At 38.8% G+C, this 17,155-nt stretch overlaps 1 protein-coding gene across 2 annotated transcripts; it reads left to right on the top strand.

The window, feature by feature from the left end:
- The first annotated feature begins 621 nt into the window (after nucleotides 1-621).
- aqp9b (aquaporin 9b) lies at nucleotides 622-16,871 on the top strand. 2 transcript variants are annotated; one of them, XM_051938187.1, is made up of 6 exons: nucleotides 622-756; nucleotides 3,033-3,159; nucleotides 6,359-6,496; nucleotides 6,786-6,904; nucleotides 8,712-8,929; nucleotides 13,864-16,871. In XM_051938187.1, exons 2-6 carry the CDS (start codon nucleotides 3,126-3,128, stop codon nucleotides 14,024-14,026), a joined length of 672 nt encoding a protein of 223 aa, XP_051794147.1. In that variant the 5' UTR covers nucleotides 622-756; nucleotides 3,033-3,125; the 3' UTR covers nucleotides 14,027-16,871. The 2 variants fall into 2 exon arrangements, with proteins under 2 accessions (XP_051794147.1, XP_022056526.1); XM_022200834.2 differs by lacking the exon at nucleotides 622-756 and adding an exon at nucleotides 2,097-2,324.
- The last annotated feature ends 284 nt before the right edge of the window (nucleotides 16,872-17,155 follow it).

Below are 17,155 nucleotides of genomic sequence, written 5' to 3'. Positions count from 1 at the left end.
TCCGTTAATTAACCGAGAGCGAGGCTCTCTCAAGAAACTAAAGGAGTTAAAGCAAATCCACACATGTATTAACACATCCACAACAAATGCATTTCCTCACACTGGCATGAAACCACTGAGGTAGAAGCAACGAGATGTTTAAGGGGTAAATAAGAAGATTATTAAACCGAAATGTAAAAGAAACCGTTAAAGAGTTGAACCCAGAGAAAATACATGTTGCAATAAGAGTAACAGTTTAGTTTCAACACCTTTCTATCCTCCTTGAACTGACTTTAAATTATATATTTCATAATCTGAGTCTCTTGGCAGGACAGGGGAGTTTGGAGACAGATGTCGGTCCATAATTTGCAAATTCCCCGGAGGATGCTTTTCCTCCATCAGCACATCAGCCTTTTTTCACAGCATGGGCGACACTCTCGAAGTGTCTGTTTCACATCAAAGACGACGTGCCAGAAAACGGTGACATTGATTAATGGATTGAAAACATCCCATCCTCGGCCTGTCGCCTCACCTTTTCACAGCGCGCAGCGAACAGGAGATAAGACGAGCCGGTGTGACCAAAACTTTCAGCCTCAAATGTATTCATGGAGCTCCCTCTGTTGGAGGAAGGGGGCCTAGGACGCTGCTGCAGGTCACATCCACGAGGAGCTCAACAACGTCCAACAAGACGCTCAAACAAGAATGAAATAAAGGGAATAGGACTGATTCAGAGATTGGAGGAAGTTTTTTTTGTGCTCACAGCTTCAGATAAGAGAGGTGAGTGAGAAACGTTTGGCACACGCGATTAAAGAAGAAGAAAAAAGAGAGTTTCTGATCACTTTAGAGTTTTAAAATAATAATTAAAGAGTGATAGATGAAGAATTGGTCAGATTTGAGAGTTGTGAAAGATATTTTGTTCTTATTTTATCAACAAAAAAGTTCGAAATAACAAAAAACCTTCACAGAGTTGAAGTTATTTATGTTCTTTCATTTTTTCCTCATAGCCTTACTTAATATTAAATAAAGTGCAGCTGCAAGGACAGATGGAAATGGAAAACAAGCGTTTAATAGTTAATGGTGCTTTGACCAAATAAAATCTAATAAAAATGCGCAGCACATATTAATTACTGCAGAAAAGTTAGTTTCTTGTGTTCTGTGGACCTGATTTGTCACTCTGAAACTGTTTATAGTAGACTTTATTTTCTGATTTAATTCATCTGTATTTTGTTAAATTATCTGTTTGCTCAGATAATTTAAAACGGTTATTTTTCTTCTAATTATTAGATTTAACTTCAGACAGCTCGGCCATCTGCAGCTGATTTAAAAACCCAAACTTAACTGACTCTGATTGAAGTTATTTTCTTTCTCAGTATCTACAAAACATAAACATTATAACTTATAATTAAGAAAAAAAATATTTATCCAAATCAAGTTCTATTCAAATGCAGACTTTTAAGTTAGAAATAAAACCTTCCAATGCACACGTTTTTATACAAATAAACACCCCTTGTATGTATTTTAGTTTTGCTTTTTTCATTGACCAGTGCAAAGACGTTACTTTTAATAAATTGTGTATTTAAAATCTACTTTACAGGACTGTTCTGACTGACAAAAAAAGTCAAAGCTCCCTAAAGCAAAACTGAGTTCTATCATGGAGGTTTTATGGGATTTATAATTAATTACTTCATTCATTAGAATTTAAGACTTTTCATCTAATAATTCGCATTGTAATACAATTGAACTTCAACACAGAACTTTGGTGAATCTGTGGCTGCAAATTTGTCGATCTACAAGACAAAATAATATAATAAGATAATCTGGAATAAATAAGGAACTTATCTGACTGCTAAAACATGCTGCTGCTTTAGGGGTTTCTACTTTAGTATTAGAATAATTGTTCTAGTTATTTCGGGAGTTTTAAAATCGTACATCCAAGACGAATATTTGCGATGCATCTCAGTTAAAAACAGCTTTAAAATGTGGATGCAAACACGTTCCAAACAAGTATTTTCCTAAGTGCCAGCTCTGTTTGGCACCGTGGGTCCGCGCTCTAATAAAAAGTGGACCTCTGCTGGTTATAAAGGGAAACAGACGCACGAAGCTTAACGCGCCTGTCAGCGAGTGGGAGGCGACAACCTGCACTGACAGCTCCACACAGCCTCCCTCATAGTTGTTAGCTGTTTGTTGTGGTCGGAGGAAGACATCAAGGAGCCGCTGGAAAAGAAAAAAAGGGGGAAAAAACAATGGAAAATGAGAGCAAGAGGAAGATGAAGGAGAGATTTGGCCTGAGGCGAGACATCTTTAAGGAGTTCCTGGCGGAGTTTCTGGGGATATTTATCCTGATAGTGAGTACCTCCCTCTGCACCTGTCATCAGGCTTAAACAGCCGCTTTAAAGCTGAGGACCAGTATGCTAATAAGGTGTCAAACCGGGTCTCTGGGACTGTGGCTGCTGTCTCTCATATGTCTCTATTAGCAGACTGATTATTCTGCAGATAACAGGCTTTCTCTTTCATGTGCTCAGCTGTAATTTGCTCCTGACAAGACTCTTAACAAGATGTGACACAGATGTTTCTTTTCCCTCACAATTCACCCAAAAGTAAAGACCTAGTGTGGCAGATTTGTTTTAAAATTATTACAATCATAATTAAATAATTGAATCACAATTCCAAACTTGTAAAAACGCTGTGCTTAGTTCTTGCCTCTCAGTCTAAAAGTTTCCATGTGTTCCTGATCTGGAGCGTCCTCGCCTCCACCCTGAGCTCCACCTGTCACCTCTCAGAGCACTTTAATGCCACATCAGAGCAGTGACACAGCCTCCAAAACAGCCCCTTTTACTCCTGCATGACTGCCCCCATCCCAACACTACTTGTGCCTTTTTTCCTAATAAGTAGAGGAGGGGTGAGTTATTTTTTTCCGAGCTCCAACTCTGGTACAAATTGTCTGTTTGCTGGACAAGTGGGCTAGTGTTAATGGCGGCTATAATTGGAATAATTGCAAACAATGAGCCTTTCTACCTCCACTCTTTGTGTCTTTGTTCTTGTCTGTGTCCCAGCTCTTTGGATGTGGTTCAGTGGCCCAGACGGTGCTGAGTAAAGGGGCTCTGGGGGAGCCGCTGACCATCCATGTTGGCTTCACTCTGGGAGTCATGATGGCCGTCTACATGGCTGGGGGAGTGTCAGGTAAAAAGTCACACCACATGTGCAGCTCATGCTCTCTGTATGTCTAAATCAGCCACTTTCTCAACTCTTGTAGCATCCGTTATTCTGAGAATGACATTAATTGGCCACATACATGTCAGAAAGTGGTGACATTTTATTGGAACACAAAGATATTGAGTTTGGAAGGACACATCTCACAATTTTTAAACACTGTTTTTCATATTTTCTTGGAAAGTAAGTGGTACAAACAACCAATTAATTATTAAAACTGTGGCTGACATTAATGCCAATTAGTTGCCACATTGTTTCTTCATGAGTGCAGGGGTCTTCTCTGCTCTCAGAGAAAGACCTACAAGAAATAAATTACATCCTATGTGATATTTCAGCCTGCAAAAAGCCGTAAACAGAGGCTGGTAGCAAAGGTCGCCTCTTTGTTTGTCTGTGATGCGATCTTTGGTCGTGGATGCTGGTGTATTGCAGCTTCTCACCTACAGGTTACTCTGTGTCACTGCTGTCTCCATCTGCAGGAGCAGAACACACACCTCCTCTCAGAATAAACCAAGCGTTATTATTTAATCACCCTCTCTATTGGGCTGAATTTTATTGTAATAGTGGTCTGGATGTGCTTGAGTGCTGAAAATATTGTGTCCCGATGTCCAAATGGGATTTTATCTGAGTACATTCCTCGAGGATTACAGCAAGAAGAGCCCTCTGTGCTTTGCCAGCAATGACAGGGATAGGAGGGAATAGTTGTTAAATGTCACAGTGGGGCTTTCTGGGCCAAAATGGTGAGTGTCCATTAATCAGCAATTAATGCATTAAGTATGTCAAGGGTTGCATTGTGGAGACTGCAGGAGTTGTTCTGTAGTCACTCAATCAGAAGAAAAGGGCATCAATAAAGCAGAAGAACGATAGTGAATAAATGTTGGTTCATCTGATGGTAAAATTACTAAAAGGGGAAGCAGTTATCCCTGTCCTGACTACGGCTCTTAAATTAACATGCTGTTTTTTGAGAGGTACATGTCTGACTGTTTCTGGGTTTTATTTGCAGATAGCTGGGAAGAGTGCAGGATCCTTGAATAGGAAATACTTTGCCAGACAATCCACATTTTGGACAGAATTCACAAACAAACTATAACAGATTAATTAGTTAATTTGAGCTTTGGACGTAGTGACAGATGCATTTTTTACATCGTTTTTGGAGAGAGCAAGGCTAACTGTTTGTCCTTGGTGTCGGTTTTTGTGCTAAGCTAAGCTAAAGGACCACCAGCTTTAGCTTTATATTTAACAGACAGACATGATAGTGGTGTGAATCTCCTTATCTACCAGCAAGAAAGCAAAAAAGTATTGACCCAAGGGACAAATATTCCTTGAAATCCTTAAAAATTCAATTCCACAAAAACTTACTACAGGTTTGAGGAACTTAGTGAAAATATTTAATGGTAGATTAAATCAAGTTAATGTGAAATGTAAAATCAAGTTAATGTGACTTTATTGTTGCTCATCTTGTGTCATAGTTTTTAGTACATCAGTGGTTTGATGAGCTAGTATGTGTGATGAAGAAATTTAGCACCATTCAGTGAAAATTTTCCGACTTATAGAGAAGTAAAACACTCAGTTGCTGTTACTGATGGCTGTTGTGATTGTTGTGGCTCATGGCTCAGTTTTACTTGAGCTACATGTTTAATAAGACGAGTTGTAAAGCTTCAGAAGAGCAGTAGAAAAGCCCAAGGACAGGGAGGTTAATATATGGAGAGCTTTTGCTGCATGACTGGGCCATTCAGCCCTGGGGTCCACGGCTCAGTGGGAAGCTTCTGTCCAACGACATCTCTGAAGATGATCATAGGTATTGGACTAATGAGCTTTACTGGGGCATGGGTCTCTGGAGAGGAGGGGGATCAGGTGTGACAAGCCTGGCTTTCTAGGCTTCCCTGGCAGGGCGGCCCCATAGGAGAAGAAAACACAATTGTTTTCACTTTGTAGTCTCAGATTTTAGATGACAGTGTACCGTAAGTGTGACACATCATGGTCACTGTAATGACCTGCAGTCTACGTGTGCCTTAAGCAGATTCAGGCAGATTATGTCAGATGCAATTCAGACAGGCAGGTCTGGCTGGTTGTCGTGGTCAGTGTTTGTGAACAGGATGGGGAGATTAACAATGGGCGCATGGCTGATACCCCCAGTGGTGTTACCACATCGAGGTCAAAGCCAAGATCCCAGAGTGTTAAATAAATGACCCCACACTGCCATCACAGCCCGGGAACAATTGGCTGGAATGTGTTCAAACACGCCTCTTTAGGACAATGCAGAATGTAGGAAAACACATCCCCTCTGAAGGCACACAAACCCAGTGCCCTTTGTTTGAAAGTATCCTCAAAACCTGCGAGTGAATAAATGAATGAGGGTTCGACCACGAGCATGAAACGATCAGACGGCCTGTCGCTGACTGTTTTAATCCACTGAGTTCACCTCGTCTCGTTGGAAAGGACACAAGAGACTCTTAAAGTCATTCTCCACAGCTCGGTCTCAGATGTTTGATATCTGATTTAAGGCTGAAATGATTCGTTAATCAATTATTCATTTGACAGAAGAACAACAGGAGAGGAAACTATTCTGATATTGATCGTTTAAAGGGGCCCTACATCAGTTTTACAAATGAAATCTTGTTGACAGTAAAAAAAATTGTTTAACTGCCACATGACTCTTAAAAAGGAAGAGGAGCGTGCAGAATAAAAATCGTGATGGCATGTCTGGTCCTACTGCCTCCTATAAGCATTTAGAGTTCAAGAGAGTACAATAAAGTAGTGGAATAATCTTTCAAATGTCTCTTAGACAGGAAGGACTGAATGCTGGCTCTGCTGTACTGATTCTTAAGTTTTTATGGTGATTATGACAGTAATATAAGAATCTAAATCACCATTACATCACCCTTCTAGTAAAAAATGCTAAACATTTGTGTCAAATGTAAAATTTCCTGCCTTTCTTTGTCTAGAGTTATAATAAACTAGATGTTTTGAGGTGTGTGACCATTGGATGGGGCTTTGAGAACTTTTTCATCATAGAAAACAAGTTTATTTTTATTTTGAGATCTAAAATAATTGGTATAATTCCCCCCCCCCTCAATTCATTGTTGTTTCGCTGTTCTTTTTGAAATCCTGCACTATGTGTGTTCTGTTATTGTCACTTTCTATTACTCATTGTGTGGTTGCACTGCTCCAGGAGCCCATGTGAACCCTGCAGTCTCTCTGGCCATGGTGATCCTGGGGAAGCTGCCTCTGAAGAAGTTCCCTGTGTATGTGGTAGCACAGTTCCTGGGGGCTTTTGCTGGATCCTGTGCTGTCTATGGGTTGTATTATGGTGGGTGTAAATGTGTAAATATCGTCACTGAGGACTGCTTGATGCTATGGGGAAACTCAGATCTCCATCCATGCTGAAACAGTGAATTATGTAAGGTTATGTGACTAGTTTAGTGAGCCCGCTTCTTGAGACAGCTCTGTGTTTTTGCTGAAAGAGTGGAAACAAATAATTTAGTCCATGTTCTATTTAGATACAGTTTTTTCACCTTGCCAAATGAAAATAGACAAATTAGATAAGCTTGTTGGTAGTAACTGCCTGAACTCATCTTTATTGCATATCTTTTCCACAGATGCTTTGATGGACTACACTAACGGAGAATTTGCAGTTACTGGTGCAAACGCCACAGCCAACATATTTGCATCTTATCCTGCAAAACATCTCTCAGTCCTAAATGGGTTCGTGGATCAGGTGGGAATCAAGAACTCACATTTGTTTTTTGTGTTTTATATGTTATTGATGTTCAAACATATGATTTGTTTAAAAAAAGGAGCAAAAACAAAAGTAAATGCACATATTGTGGTTATATATACACACAATAGAGAAGGTAAATCAGACAATGGAAAAATACAGGAGCGAAAAAGAAAAGAGATAAACAGAAAAGGGATAAATAGATGCAAATCATGAAATTTGGTATGAAAATTAGTCTGTATACAGAATATAAAATGTGGCATCACAAGACACAGAGCTATAGATTTCTCTTTAGACGGTTCTTGTGTAATTAAGGAAAATTAAACCTTTCAGATACTTTTACAGTCTAAAAAAAGCTGGATAACATGAATGTAAAACATGTTTTTGAATCTCATATGAAGGCTTTGCCTCCTTTTTATACTGAATTATTGAGGTCAGTGAGATAGAAACATTTTACAACAGAGATATTTGTGTACATGGAAGGCACTAGAGCGTATCAGAGATACATATGAGCCTGCATCTAATGCAGCTGGGGGCATGAATGGAAGAATAAATGGACATGTGAATTGTTTGCGGCTGTATGAGCAATTTTCCTTTGATGCTGAGAATAGCTACCATCTGCTCTGGATCTGTATGAGATGAGATGATCCAGTTAGTTTGTATATTTGTGAAGGCAGTGACAGGATCTAATCACATTTTGTTTTATAAATATACATATAAATTTGATAGGTGAAAAATTTAGCACTGTGTCTTGTCACGGACTGTATTTCAAAATCAGATTATTGTTTAAGAAAGCAAACGCACCTTCAGAAACATTAATAACAAGAAAAGCACTCAGAGAGCGCAGTGCTCCTTCAAGGCTGTTCATTCCCTCATATGGCATTGTCAGAAATGCAGCATATTTTTGTAGAAATGCAGCAACTGTTTCTAAGTTATTGATGATCAGAAATCATGGCACAACAGAATGTGTCCATTTAATACAAACAAAATGACGCTGTGGTGAGCACAGGCGTGTATATGCATGTGTATGTTATGAACAGATACCGAATCACATGTCCTAAATATGTAGCGGACGGCAGGAATTGATGGGACTCAGAGACACCCCCACAATAGAATCAATTGTTTCTTGTATCATTTCCGACAGATAAGTCCTGATAAGTCTGCAGCGGTGGATTTGTAGTAGGATCACAGTCATGCGATGGTCAGCAGGCGGCTGACGTAGCGTTCACTTGTTGTCACAGTTACAGTGACGCCGTGACGCCATCTCACAATGAGAAATCCTTAACAAATTGGTGGATCCAGACTGTAAGTTGCATCACCTCCAAAATCTAATCAGTTGGTCCTTGTGTGATTTCTGACCTTCCCTAAAAAATTCATACCAATCCGTCATTATGTTTTTGAGTAATGTTGTGCACAGACGGATTCACGTACGCCAATCGTTGCATAACTCAGCCATATTCCTTGACAGAGTAATAAACTTGATATGAGGAATTACATGAGAAGAATTAGAGAGTAGCGAGTGGCAAAAACAGAATTTGAATTCCAAGTTAAATAACAGGCTGCATAATCTCCCCCGATTGTATGTTTTTAGTATACAGTCAATTTGTGGCTGCACAGTAAAGCCGCCTTATTGCAGTGGAACCAGGGTAAAGGGGAAGCCCCTTAATAAGCGTAGATAAAACACGGGGCAGGGGTCACAACAGTAGATGAGGTAACTCCAAATCATCCTCTCAACAACAACAACAAGCACATTTTGGGGGTAATTTTACTGGTGCTGTGCTAATTCCACACTCTTTTTGTTTTCAAGGTAATTGCAACTGGCGCACTGATCCTGTGCATCCTGGCCATCACTGACAGGAAGAATATTGGTGCTCCCAAAGGGATGGAGCCTCTGTGCATCGGCCTCATCATCATGGCCATCGGAGTGTCCATGGGTCTGAACTGTGGTTACCCGATCAACCCGGCCCGAGACCTCGGCCCGCGCTTCTTCACGGCCGTAGCTGGGTGGGGCATGGAAGTATTCAGGTAATTTTACTGATCCAGCAACAAAAAGGTGGCACTGCAAAGTACCGTGAATGAGAGTTTCTAATATCAGGGGCTTTGTTAGGATTAACAACTAAAAGGTTCAGGGGAAATGGAGCATTTACACTCTTCAGTGCCTGAGACATGTGATGTAAGAGACCAAGTTTAACCAAGCGGCTGCTCTTTCTCGTCCCACGCAAAGAGCAGCATTTTACCACCATCTCTGCTCGCTTCACAATCTAAATGAATATTTTAAAGACCATGTGCATATTTCCTGCATTTTGAAAAAGGGCTCTGGGATTAAAGTGAAGAGAGAGACATTCTATGCAGAAGGATATAAAATATTCAGCGCTAAGTTACCGAAATGGTGCAATTGTATGTTCCTCAGACTGTTTCTTCTTTTTGTTTTTGCTCTATTATCACAGATGTTCTGTGTTTTTATTTTGTTTATGCTGAATAGGTTATTACACTATGAAGGGATGGCAGGCAGAAATTTGGAAAAAGCAAAAATATATGTTTATTTTTAAGCCATTCTCATGCAGCTCATCCCTCTCTGTTTAAGCCCGTCCTATCACACGTGGCTCGAGCTTAAAGCCAACATCCATTTGTGGCTTCACCTGGGATTCAAAACCCAACATCCCAAGTTAAAGTCATCCATCTAACCTTTCCTATCACCACATTCAATATTCACCTCCATTTATACCATTCCATCTGTTCAGAGAAAAGCCCTGTGATTGGCTAAAACCTCCCATCACCTGCTAGATTTCCTGAGCCAGCAGGTGCAGAAGTCTAGTTTCCTCTCAGATCACTTAAAATGCAATATGCTGAAAGGTTAGAATGGGATTTTTGGACAACAATGCTCACAAACAGTGGTTTGAATAAATAGTTAAAATGTATACCAAAAATATGCAATTTCTTTAACCCTTTGATGCAAACATGGGTCAAGAGATACTCATTTTCCATTCAGTATGGGCCATTTTTGACCCATGTTGTGCGTGGAGGGATTAAAGACAAAACTTAAGTAATAAAGTTCAGTATAAAGTAATTTGTCACTCTTGGTTTAGTCTCACATAGTCAGATAATATCGATGCACTGTGCAGAATACTCTGACTCCACGTTGTTATCATTCTGCTAAAGGAATTGTTTGTATTTTTATAAACCAATCACAATCATGGGTGGAGCTTTGCCAACTGTGCAAACAAAACTTCAAAACAGCAGACTTTGGTAGCCATACTCCTACGTAAAACCGGGAAACATTTCCAAATCATAAAAACACATACAGGCCGTAGAAGCAAACCTTGATGAGACCTCAATTATCTGTGCAGAGCTAAAATACTGAACTGCTGTTGTGAGACCTGCACTGAAACCCCAGGTTCTTTCTGAAGCTCAGTATTACCGACACATTTCACTTTAATTCCTACTCAGTCGAAGAAGTGTGATCTCTTGACTCTTGTGCCAGTTCAGACAATTCTTTCTCCAAAATCTCAGCAATATTAAAAAGTCACAAAAACTGTTGCATGTTAAAATATTCAAGTCTTCTAGCAGGAGCTGTTCTCATCAACCTCTGGCTTATTTCCACTGAGGAGCTTTCTAACTAACCGCTGAACTCCGGTTGCCTCGGAGCTTCTAGATCGTTTCAGGCCATGTTCAGTTTCTTCCGCTCTGCTCCAACTTCCCTTTAGATGCAGTCTGTTGTCCTGGTTTACCAGAACATCTTTTATCACTCTGAAACCATGTTCTTTTTTTATAGAAGCACCACCAGTTCTCTGAGGCTTTGTTGCTATAGTGCTTCCATCTGATGCAAGAATTTATCTGCAGAAAATATTCACTTTCTGCAGTAGCATCGCCTGAATAACAGGGAAAAGTTTCCTTCTTTACCTAACAACTCAAGGCTCTTACTTTACTCGTGTTGACAGTCTTAGTCTGCTGTTTGTTCCGTTGCCCTCAGTGCCCTGTCAATACCAGCCCTGCCTCGGCCCAGTCTTTTTAACCCCTGCCCCGAAAGTGTCTGTGCTTGTCACTGTTTAAAAACTCAATAAAAAAAGAATTCAACAAAGCACTGCTTGGAAAATAATGATGACCTTAATTAGGCCATTTGGGTGCCATTCTGACTCCAGATGTAACAACTGAGGATTTTCAAAGCACAAATCTTAATTCAGCTTGACAATAACAGTTATAATTACAGTTTCTGATGCTTTCTGCCCCTATACCACAGCTGTAACTATCGCCAGATGGCTCTTATTAGATTGCTTTAATGCACATATAAGCTCGTATCTTAACGAATGTGCTACATCTAACTTCATCTTTTACATTTATGATGTAAAAATAGCTGCTACAAATGCAGAGTAATGTAAAAAGACACTCCAGGCAGGCTGAGGATTTCTGTACATTACGTTTCTTTTCAGCACGACGTCAATGTGACCTGCTGGGTGTCCGTCTCCTGGCCTGATCATCTTAGCCGTGGCCATAGATTAAACTCTGTAATCCAGTCACCTCCCACCTCTAGTCTACTTCCTGGTGGCCCACAGGAAATCAAGATGACCCATTCAGTCGCTTGTTTACTTTCAGGCCGGTGCATCAGCTCTGAAGCCCTTTCACCTGCATTAAAGGCTCCCTATAGCCACATTAACTGACAGGACTCTAATCTCCCTCCAGCTGAGTGAAAGAGTCTGTCTGAGGGGAGCCAGAGGCAGAACGAGGTCACATGCAGCAGGTCCAACAAACAGAGCTCCTTAAGACTTTCCTGTAATCTGGGATAACTGTGTATAACTCGTCTCAGGTAGGATGATACTGACATAAACAAACACACTGGAGAAGCAGTGGATGTTATTTTATTTTAAAAGGTACTGCAGCAATTTAATAGTGTGTTACAATAAACTGGATGAAGTGCAGGAGACAGATTATAAAAATAATGGTCAAAAGTGAAGTAGCAGAGGCTAAACTATCCTGACATTTACTGTAAAGGTCAAGCTGGGTATCACACTTCCTATAATGCAACTAAATACTGAGCGCCCTTCATGATGCTCCATTTATGTCATTTCAGAATATCCATAACTGCGAGTGCATGACTCATAAAAAAAAAAAAAAAATCAGATCAATGTCAAATTGTAGCTGAAAGCTCCAATGTATCTGACTTAATACGTGCTGCAGTACAAGAGTCTGAAAATCAAAATAGAATACCTTGTATCAGCCAAAGTCTAGCGTTCAATGTAATTCAAAGAAGTTCGACATTTTGGGAATTATACATTTTACTGACTTTATTGCAGAGAATATGATCAGAGCATTGCATGTCTGCATGGTAGATATTTAGCACTACTGTGTTCATATATGCCTTTCTAGCTGTAAATTTCTGTTTATATTGTGCTATATTTAATTTTTTTACTAATATTTTTTCCCTCCCTATTCTTCTTTCTGTAGTTTCTTCATTTTTTGTTATTGTGTTCCATATTCCTAGGGGGACACCAACAGCCGAAACCAAATTCCTTGTATGTTGTATACTTGGCCATTAAGGCTGATTCTGACAAAGCTATTACCAGCAGACAGTTAGTTTAACTTATCCTTGCACAATAAGCAGTGAGTCTCTGCAGACCTGTCATCATTGTGACTTTTTAACATTTTGTTTTTGTTAACTCTCGGGCTTCAGGGGTGCAGAAAGGCAGATTTAATTACCTTTGGACAGAGCCGAGTTAACTGTTTCCTGTCCCCAGTGTTTTTGCTTAGCTAAGATAATCAGCTGAAAGTCAAATTATTCCTTTAAACCCATATTTACAGGATATAATCTCATATTGTCTGTTGCATGACTGCAGTCAGCTGTCATGAGGTTCAGATGATGTGAACGCTCTCAGGTTGTTTATATGGGAATCTTTTCTGTTTCTTTCATCCACCCCATGACATGAATGGTGCCTGGGAAACCCTCTCAGTCAATGACGTCAGTTTGTAATGCAGATTAGCTGTCAAAAATGAGCCATCTGATGTCCACTCGATCATTTTTATAGCAAAGTTCCTTTAGAATCATATGAGGCTTCACAGATCTTTGTTCAATCAAATGACAGATGGGTTGTAAGCTGCCGTCAGCCACACATGAAATATTGTCATGCAGAGTTAAATTTTCAGGTTGAATATCATTTATGAAGAAAATAAAAGATGAAAAAGTTCTAATTTTACATTTTTGCAGTTGGACGGTACCATTCGCTCGATCACACTGTGTAACCTATGTAGTCTGCCACCCTATTTCGGAAGGATATGAAGATGTGTGAGCATCAGTCAGACTAGGGCCCACAGGCCAATGTATTATTATTATTGTTTTGTTTCTTTTGCTCAGATTAAACACAGAGTAACACTTTTCAAATATTCCACAACAAGTACCTCAAGAGGGATGTTTGTGTAATGATACAAATCCTCAAATATCGGCTTGCTTATAGGCCAATAAATAGATATATGAATGAAAGAATGGCTGTGAATGGGCAAACAAAATGAAAATACTGGTATTATTATAATGTTGAACACAATATATTGTCTTGAAATTATTGGGTGGTCAGATGCACTATTTTCTACTTAAAGCCTATGAGAGATAAATGGAAAATATTGTACATTTTTGGTCAAAAATTCTAAAGCAAGAATCTAAATAGGAACAATTAAGATTTTATGAGAGAAAGTCCATTTGTGGAGCAAATGAAAAAAAAAAAATTATGTATAAAATTTCAAACCATTTTTTCTTTTGCTTCCCTTTCATGGTGGGAAGTCAACAAAGGACTGCAAAGATTTACACAAAATCCTTCAGTGCCTTTACATTGTTACTGCATAGTAGTTAAATGCTCCATTGAGGTAAAAGGTTAAGATTTTACATGTTTAAATGGGCAGGGTACTGTATAAATAGCACTGTTGCTGTTACATTATATTAAACTATATTTTGTCACAATGATCTGTTTCACCTGCAGAGCTGGAGGCTGCTGGTGGTGGATTCCTGTGGCAGGGCCCATGGTGGGTGGAGCAGTCGGAGCTGGCATTTACTTTCTCTTCATTGAGCTGCACCATCCAGAGCCTGAAAAACAGGAGGAGAACAACGTCCAGGACAAATATGAAATTATAACTATGAGCTAAAACTGAGAACAAGGGCTGCAGAACAAAGTAACGGAGCAACAAATAGACACAGAGCACAGTTTGATATGAACTACCAGTTAAAAGTTTCTACACACCTTCTCATTTATTGTTTTTTCTTTACTTTTATGACTATTTATGTTGTAGATTCTCACTGAAGGCATCAAAACTATGAATGAACACAAATGGAATTATGGAGTAAACAAAAAAGTGTGAAAGAAACCAAAACTTGTTTTATATTTTAGATTCTTCAAAATAGCCACCCTTTGCTTTGATTACTGCTTTGCATTCTCTCTATGAGCTTCATGAGGTTGTCACCTGAAATGGTTCTCCAACAATCTTGAAGGAGTTCCCAGAGATACTGAGCACTTGTTGGCCCTTCTGCCTTCACTCTGCGGTCCATCTCATCCCAAACCATCTTGATTGGGGTTAGGTTAGATGATTGTGGAGGCCAGGTCATCCGATGCAGCACTCCATCACTCTCCTTGCTAGCCCTTACACAGCCTGGAGGTGTGTTTGGGGTCATTGTTCTGTTGAAAAGATGGTCCAACTAAACGCAAAGTGGATGATGGTGGTGACTCGGATGAACTTATCCTCAGCAGCAGAGGTGACTCTTGGTCTTCCTTTCCTGGGCCGGTCCTCATGTGAACCAGTTGTGTTGTAGCTCTTGTGACTGCACTTGGGGATACATTCAAAGTTTTTGCAATTTTCCAGGCTGACTGACCTTCAGTTCTTAAAGTAATGATGGACTGTCCTTTCTCTTTACTTAGCTGATTGGTTCTTTCCATACTATAGATTCTAACAGTTGTCAAATAGGTCTGTCAACTTTTTACCAACCTGACTTCTGCACAACACAACTGATGGTCCCAACCCCGTTAAGAAAGCAAGAAATTCCACAAACTACCCTTTATAAGGTACACCTGTGAAGTGAAAACCATTTCAGGTGACTACCTCATGAAGCTCATGGAGAGAATGGCAAGAGTGTGCAAAGCAGTAATCAAAGGGTGGCTACTTTGAGGAATCTAAAATACAAAACATGTTTTGACTTTTTTTTTACTACATAATTCCATATGTGTTCATTCATAGTTTTAATGCCTTCAGTGAGAATCTACAATGTAAATGTTCATGAAAACAAAGAAAAATCATTAAATGAAAAGGTGTCAAAGTTTTGACTGGTAGTGTATTCTTACAATTAAAAAAAAAAGAAAATCTACCATTAAATGGTTAAATACAACACATGTACCTGACAAAACAATTTCATACAGTCATTTATATAATGCAATACTTATATGCATGAATGTTTTATGAAGCCTTTTTGCTAAAAGTCTGGTCTATTTATAGGGTTCATGTTTTATAAGCCAGCGGCTCTTAAATATATCAACATACTAAAATTGCTTAAAAATATATTCTCTTTAGACCTCGGGCTTTTCATAATATTCCTCTGAATTGTAGCTATGCAGTAATCACCTATCTACTAACTGGGATCAACTTCTCTTGTTAGAATTGTTTGCCAAGTTTCTGTACAGCATTTTTATGTTTACTATTGTCCATCTAACAAACAGAAATTTATTACATGTAGCACTTATAAACAAGAGTTTATTAATGTGGAAATGTAGTAATTTATATTATTTTTAGCCAATGTGATGATTTGTTTTGTGAAGTGACATCCTTATTCTGTTTCACTTCATTCCCTTGCATGCGTGTAAAAACGTATGATTGATTGCTTTGTCTTGCTTTAAGTGCTGTAGTTTGTAAAGCACATTTTCTGTAAGTAGGAAATCCAGCCTTAAATAATTACACTTTACACTGGCATTGCTTACTTTTACGTTCATTTTCATAATTTTGTGACACAAACTTTTGTTTATTAAGCTGGATTACAAAATGCTGTTTATATTGAAAAGCCATAACTTAACATAGGATAGTTAAGTGTTAGCTGTCTGCAAAAACAAATCAACAAAAAATTAATAATTTGATGCATTATGCTTATATCAGTGCATTTGCTGCATCAGGGGCAATATTCAAACACTGGCTGCAGCTGTTTACATTAAAAAAAATCTTCTCAGCCGAGGTAAAATGTGGAAAAAACATATTTTGAGGATTTTTGGAAAGTTAAACACTGGAAGCTTAAAAGAAAAGGAAAAACTATGCTTGGAAATATAAAACAGAAATGTAAAATAAATGCAAATTCAAAGTCAAAAGGCTGTGTTTTATAAAACTATGACTTTTAACTCAGTCTGGATGATGGGACCACATGCTGCTGGCACCACTGTCAGAAAACAAAGTACCGGTATGTAGACCCGCTGATGTGAATATGAATATTTGTTGTCAGTTAAATTCATTCATTGTGAGATTATACTGTAGTGCACTAAAAGTGGATTTACAGCAGCACACTGGTTTTGTAATACACAGGACACTTGTTGGCAACAAGACAATCACTAAAATTATTTGTTCTTCTATTGTGAAACAGCTGTTTCTGCCAACCAAATGCTTGGCATAAACACTGAAGGTTGAGTTTGTTTTGAGGTCCGAGGTTAAACATGCAGTGCATCAACTGGTGAACATACTTTAACCCTGTGCTGTATGCGGCCTCCTTTTAAATCCGTTGCACTGTACAAAAGCAGTTGGTTGCATTGAATCAGTTCAGCCGTTTTTCAGTGAAATAGCTTATTTTTTTTTATACTTTTCTCTCCTTGTCTTTGGCATGAAGTACATTTTAATCTTTTGTTTGTTTGCTTTTTCTAAAGTAGCTTCCCAACATTATTTTCACATGTTTGTGAAAATCAGCTGTTTTTCTGTTTTTTGTTTTACACAGTTCACTGTACTGAATAAACTCTGTTGGAATAATTTGTTCACATGTGTTATGTAGTCATTCTACAAACTAGCAATGATTGGGGGTGTAATAATTCATGATGACACAATTTTCTGTGATACACAAATACTTACAGTGCAAATTCAATCCAGTTTACGTAGTTAAAGGTTTGCCTGTAAAAAAAAGAAGAAGCATACTTTATCATTGAAGTGCTTTTATATTTACTGTACAGTAGAATCTGGCAAGAAATTTTAAAAAGTGAATTTAAACACAGGACACTTGTGCTCTAAACAAGAAAGATGTGCACTCAATGAAGGACCTAG

This window comes from Acanthochromis polyacanthus, chromosome 2 (assembly GCF_021347895.1).
Source record: "Acanthochromis polyacanthus isolate Apoly-LR-REF ecotype Palm Island chromosome 2, KAUST_Apoly_ChrSc, whole genome shotgun sequence".
Lineage (NCBI taxonomy): Eukaryota > Metazoa > Chordata > Actinopteri > Pomacentridae > Acanthochromis > Acanthochromis polyacanthus.
The sequence above is the reverse complement of the archived record's forward strand: the minus strand, read 5'-3'. Positions and strand labels throughout refer to the sequence as shown.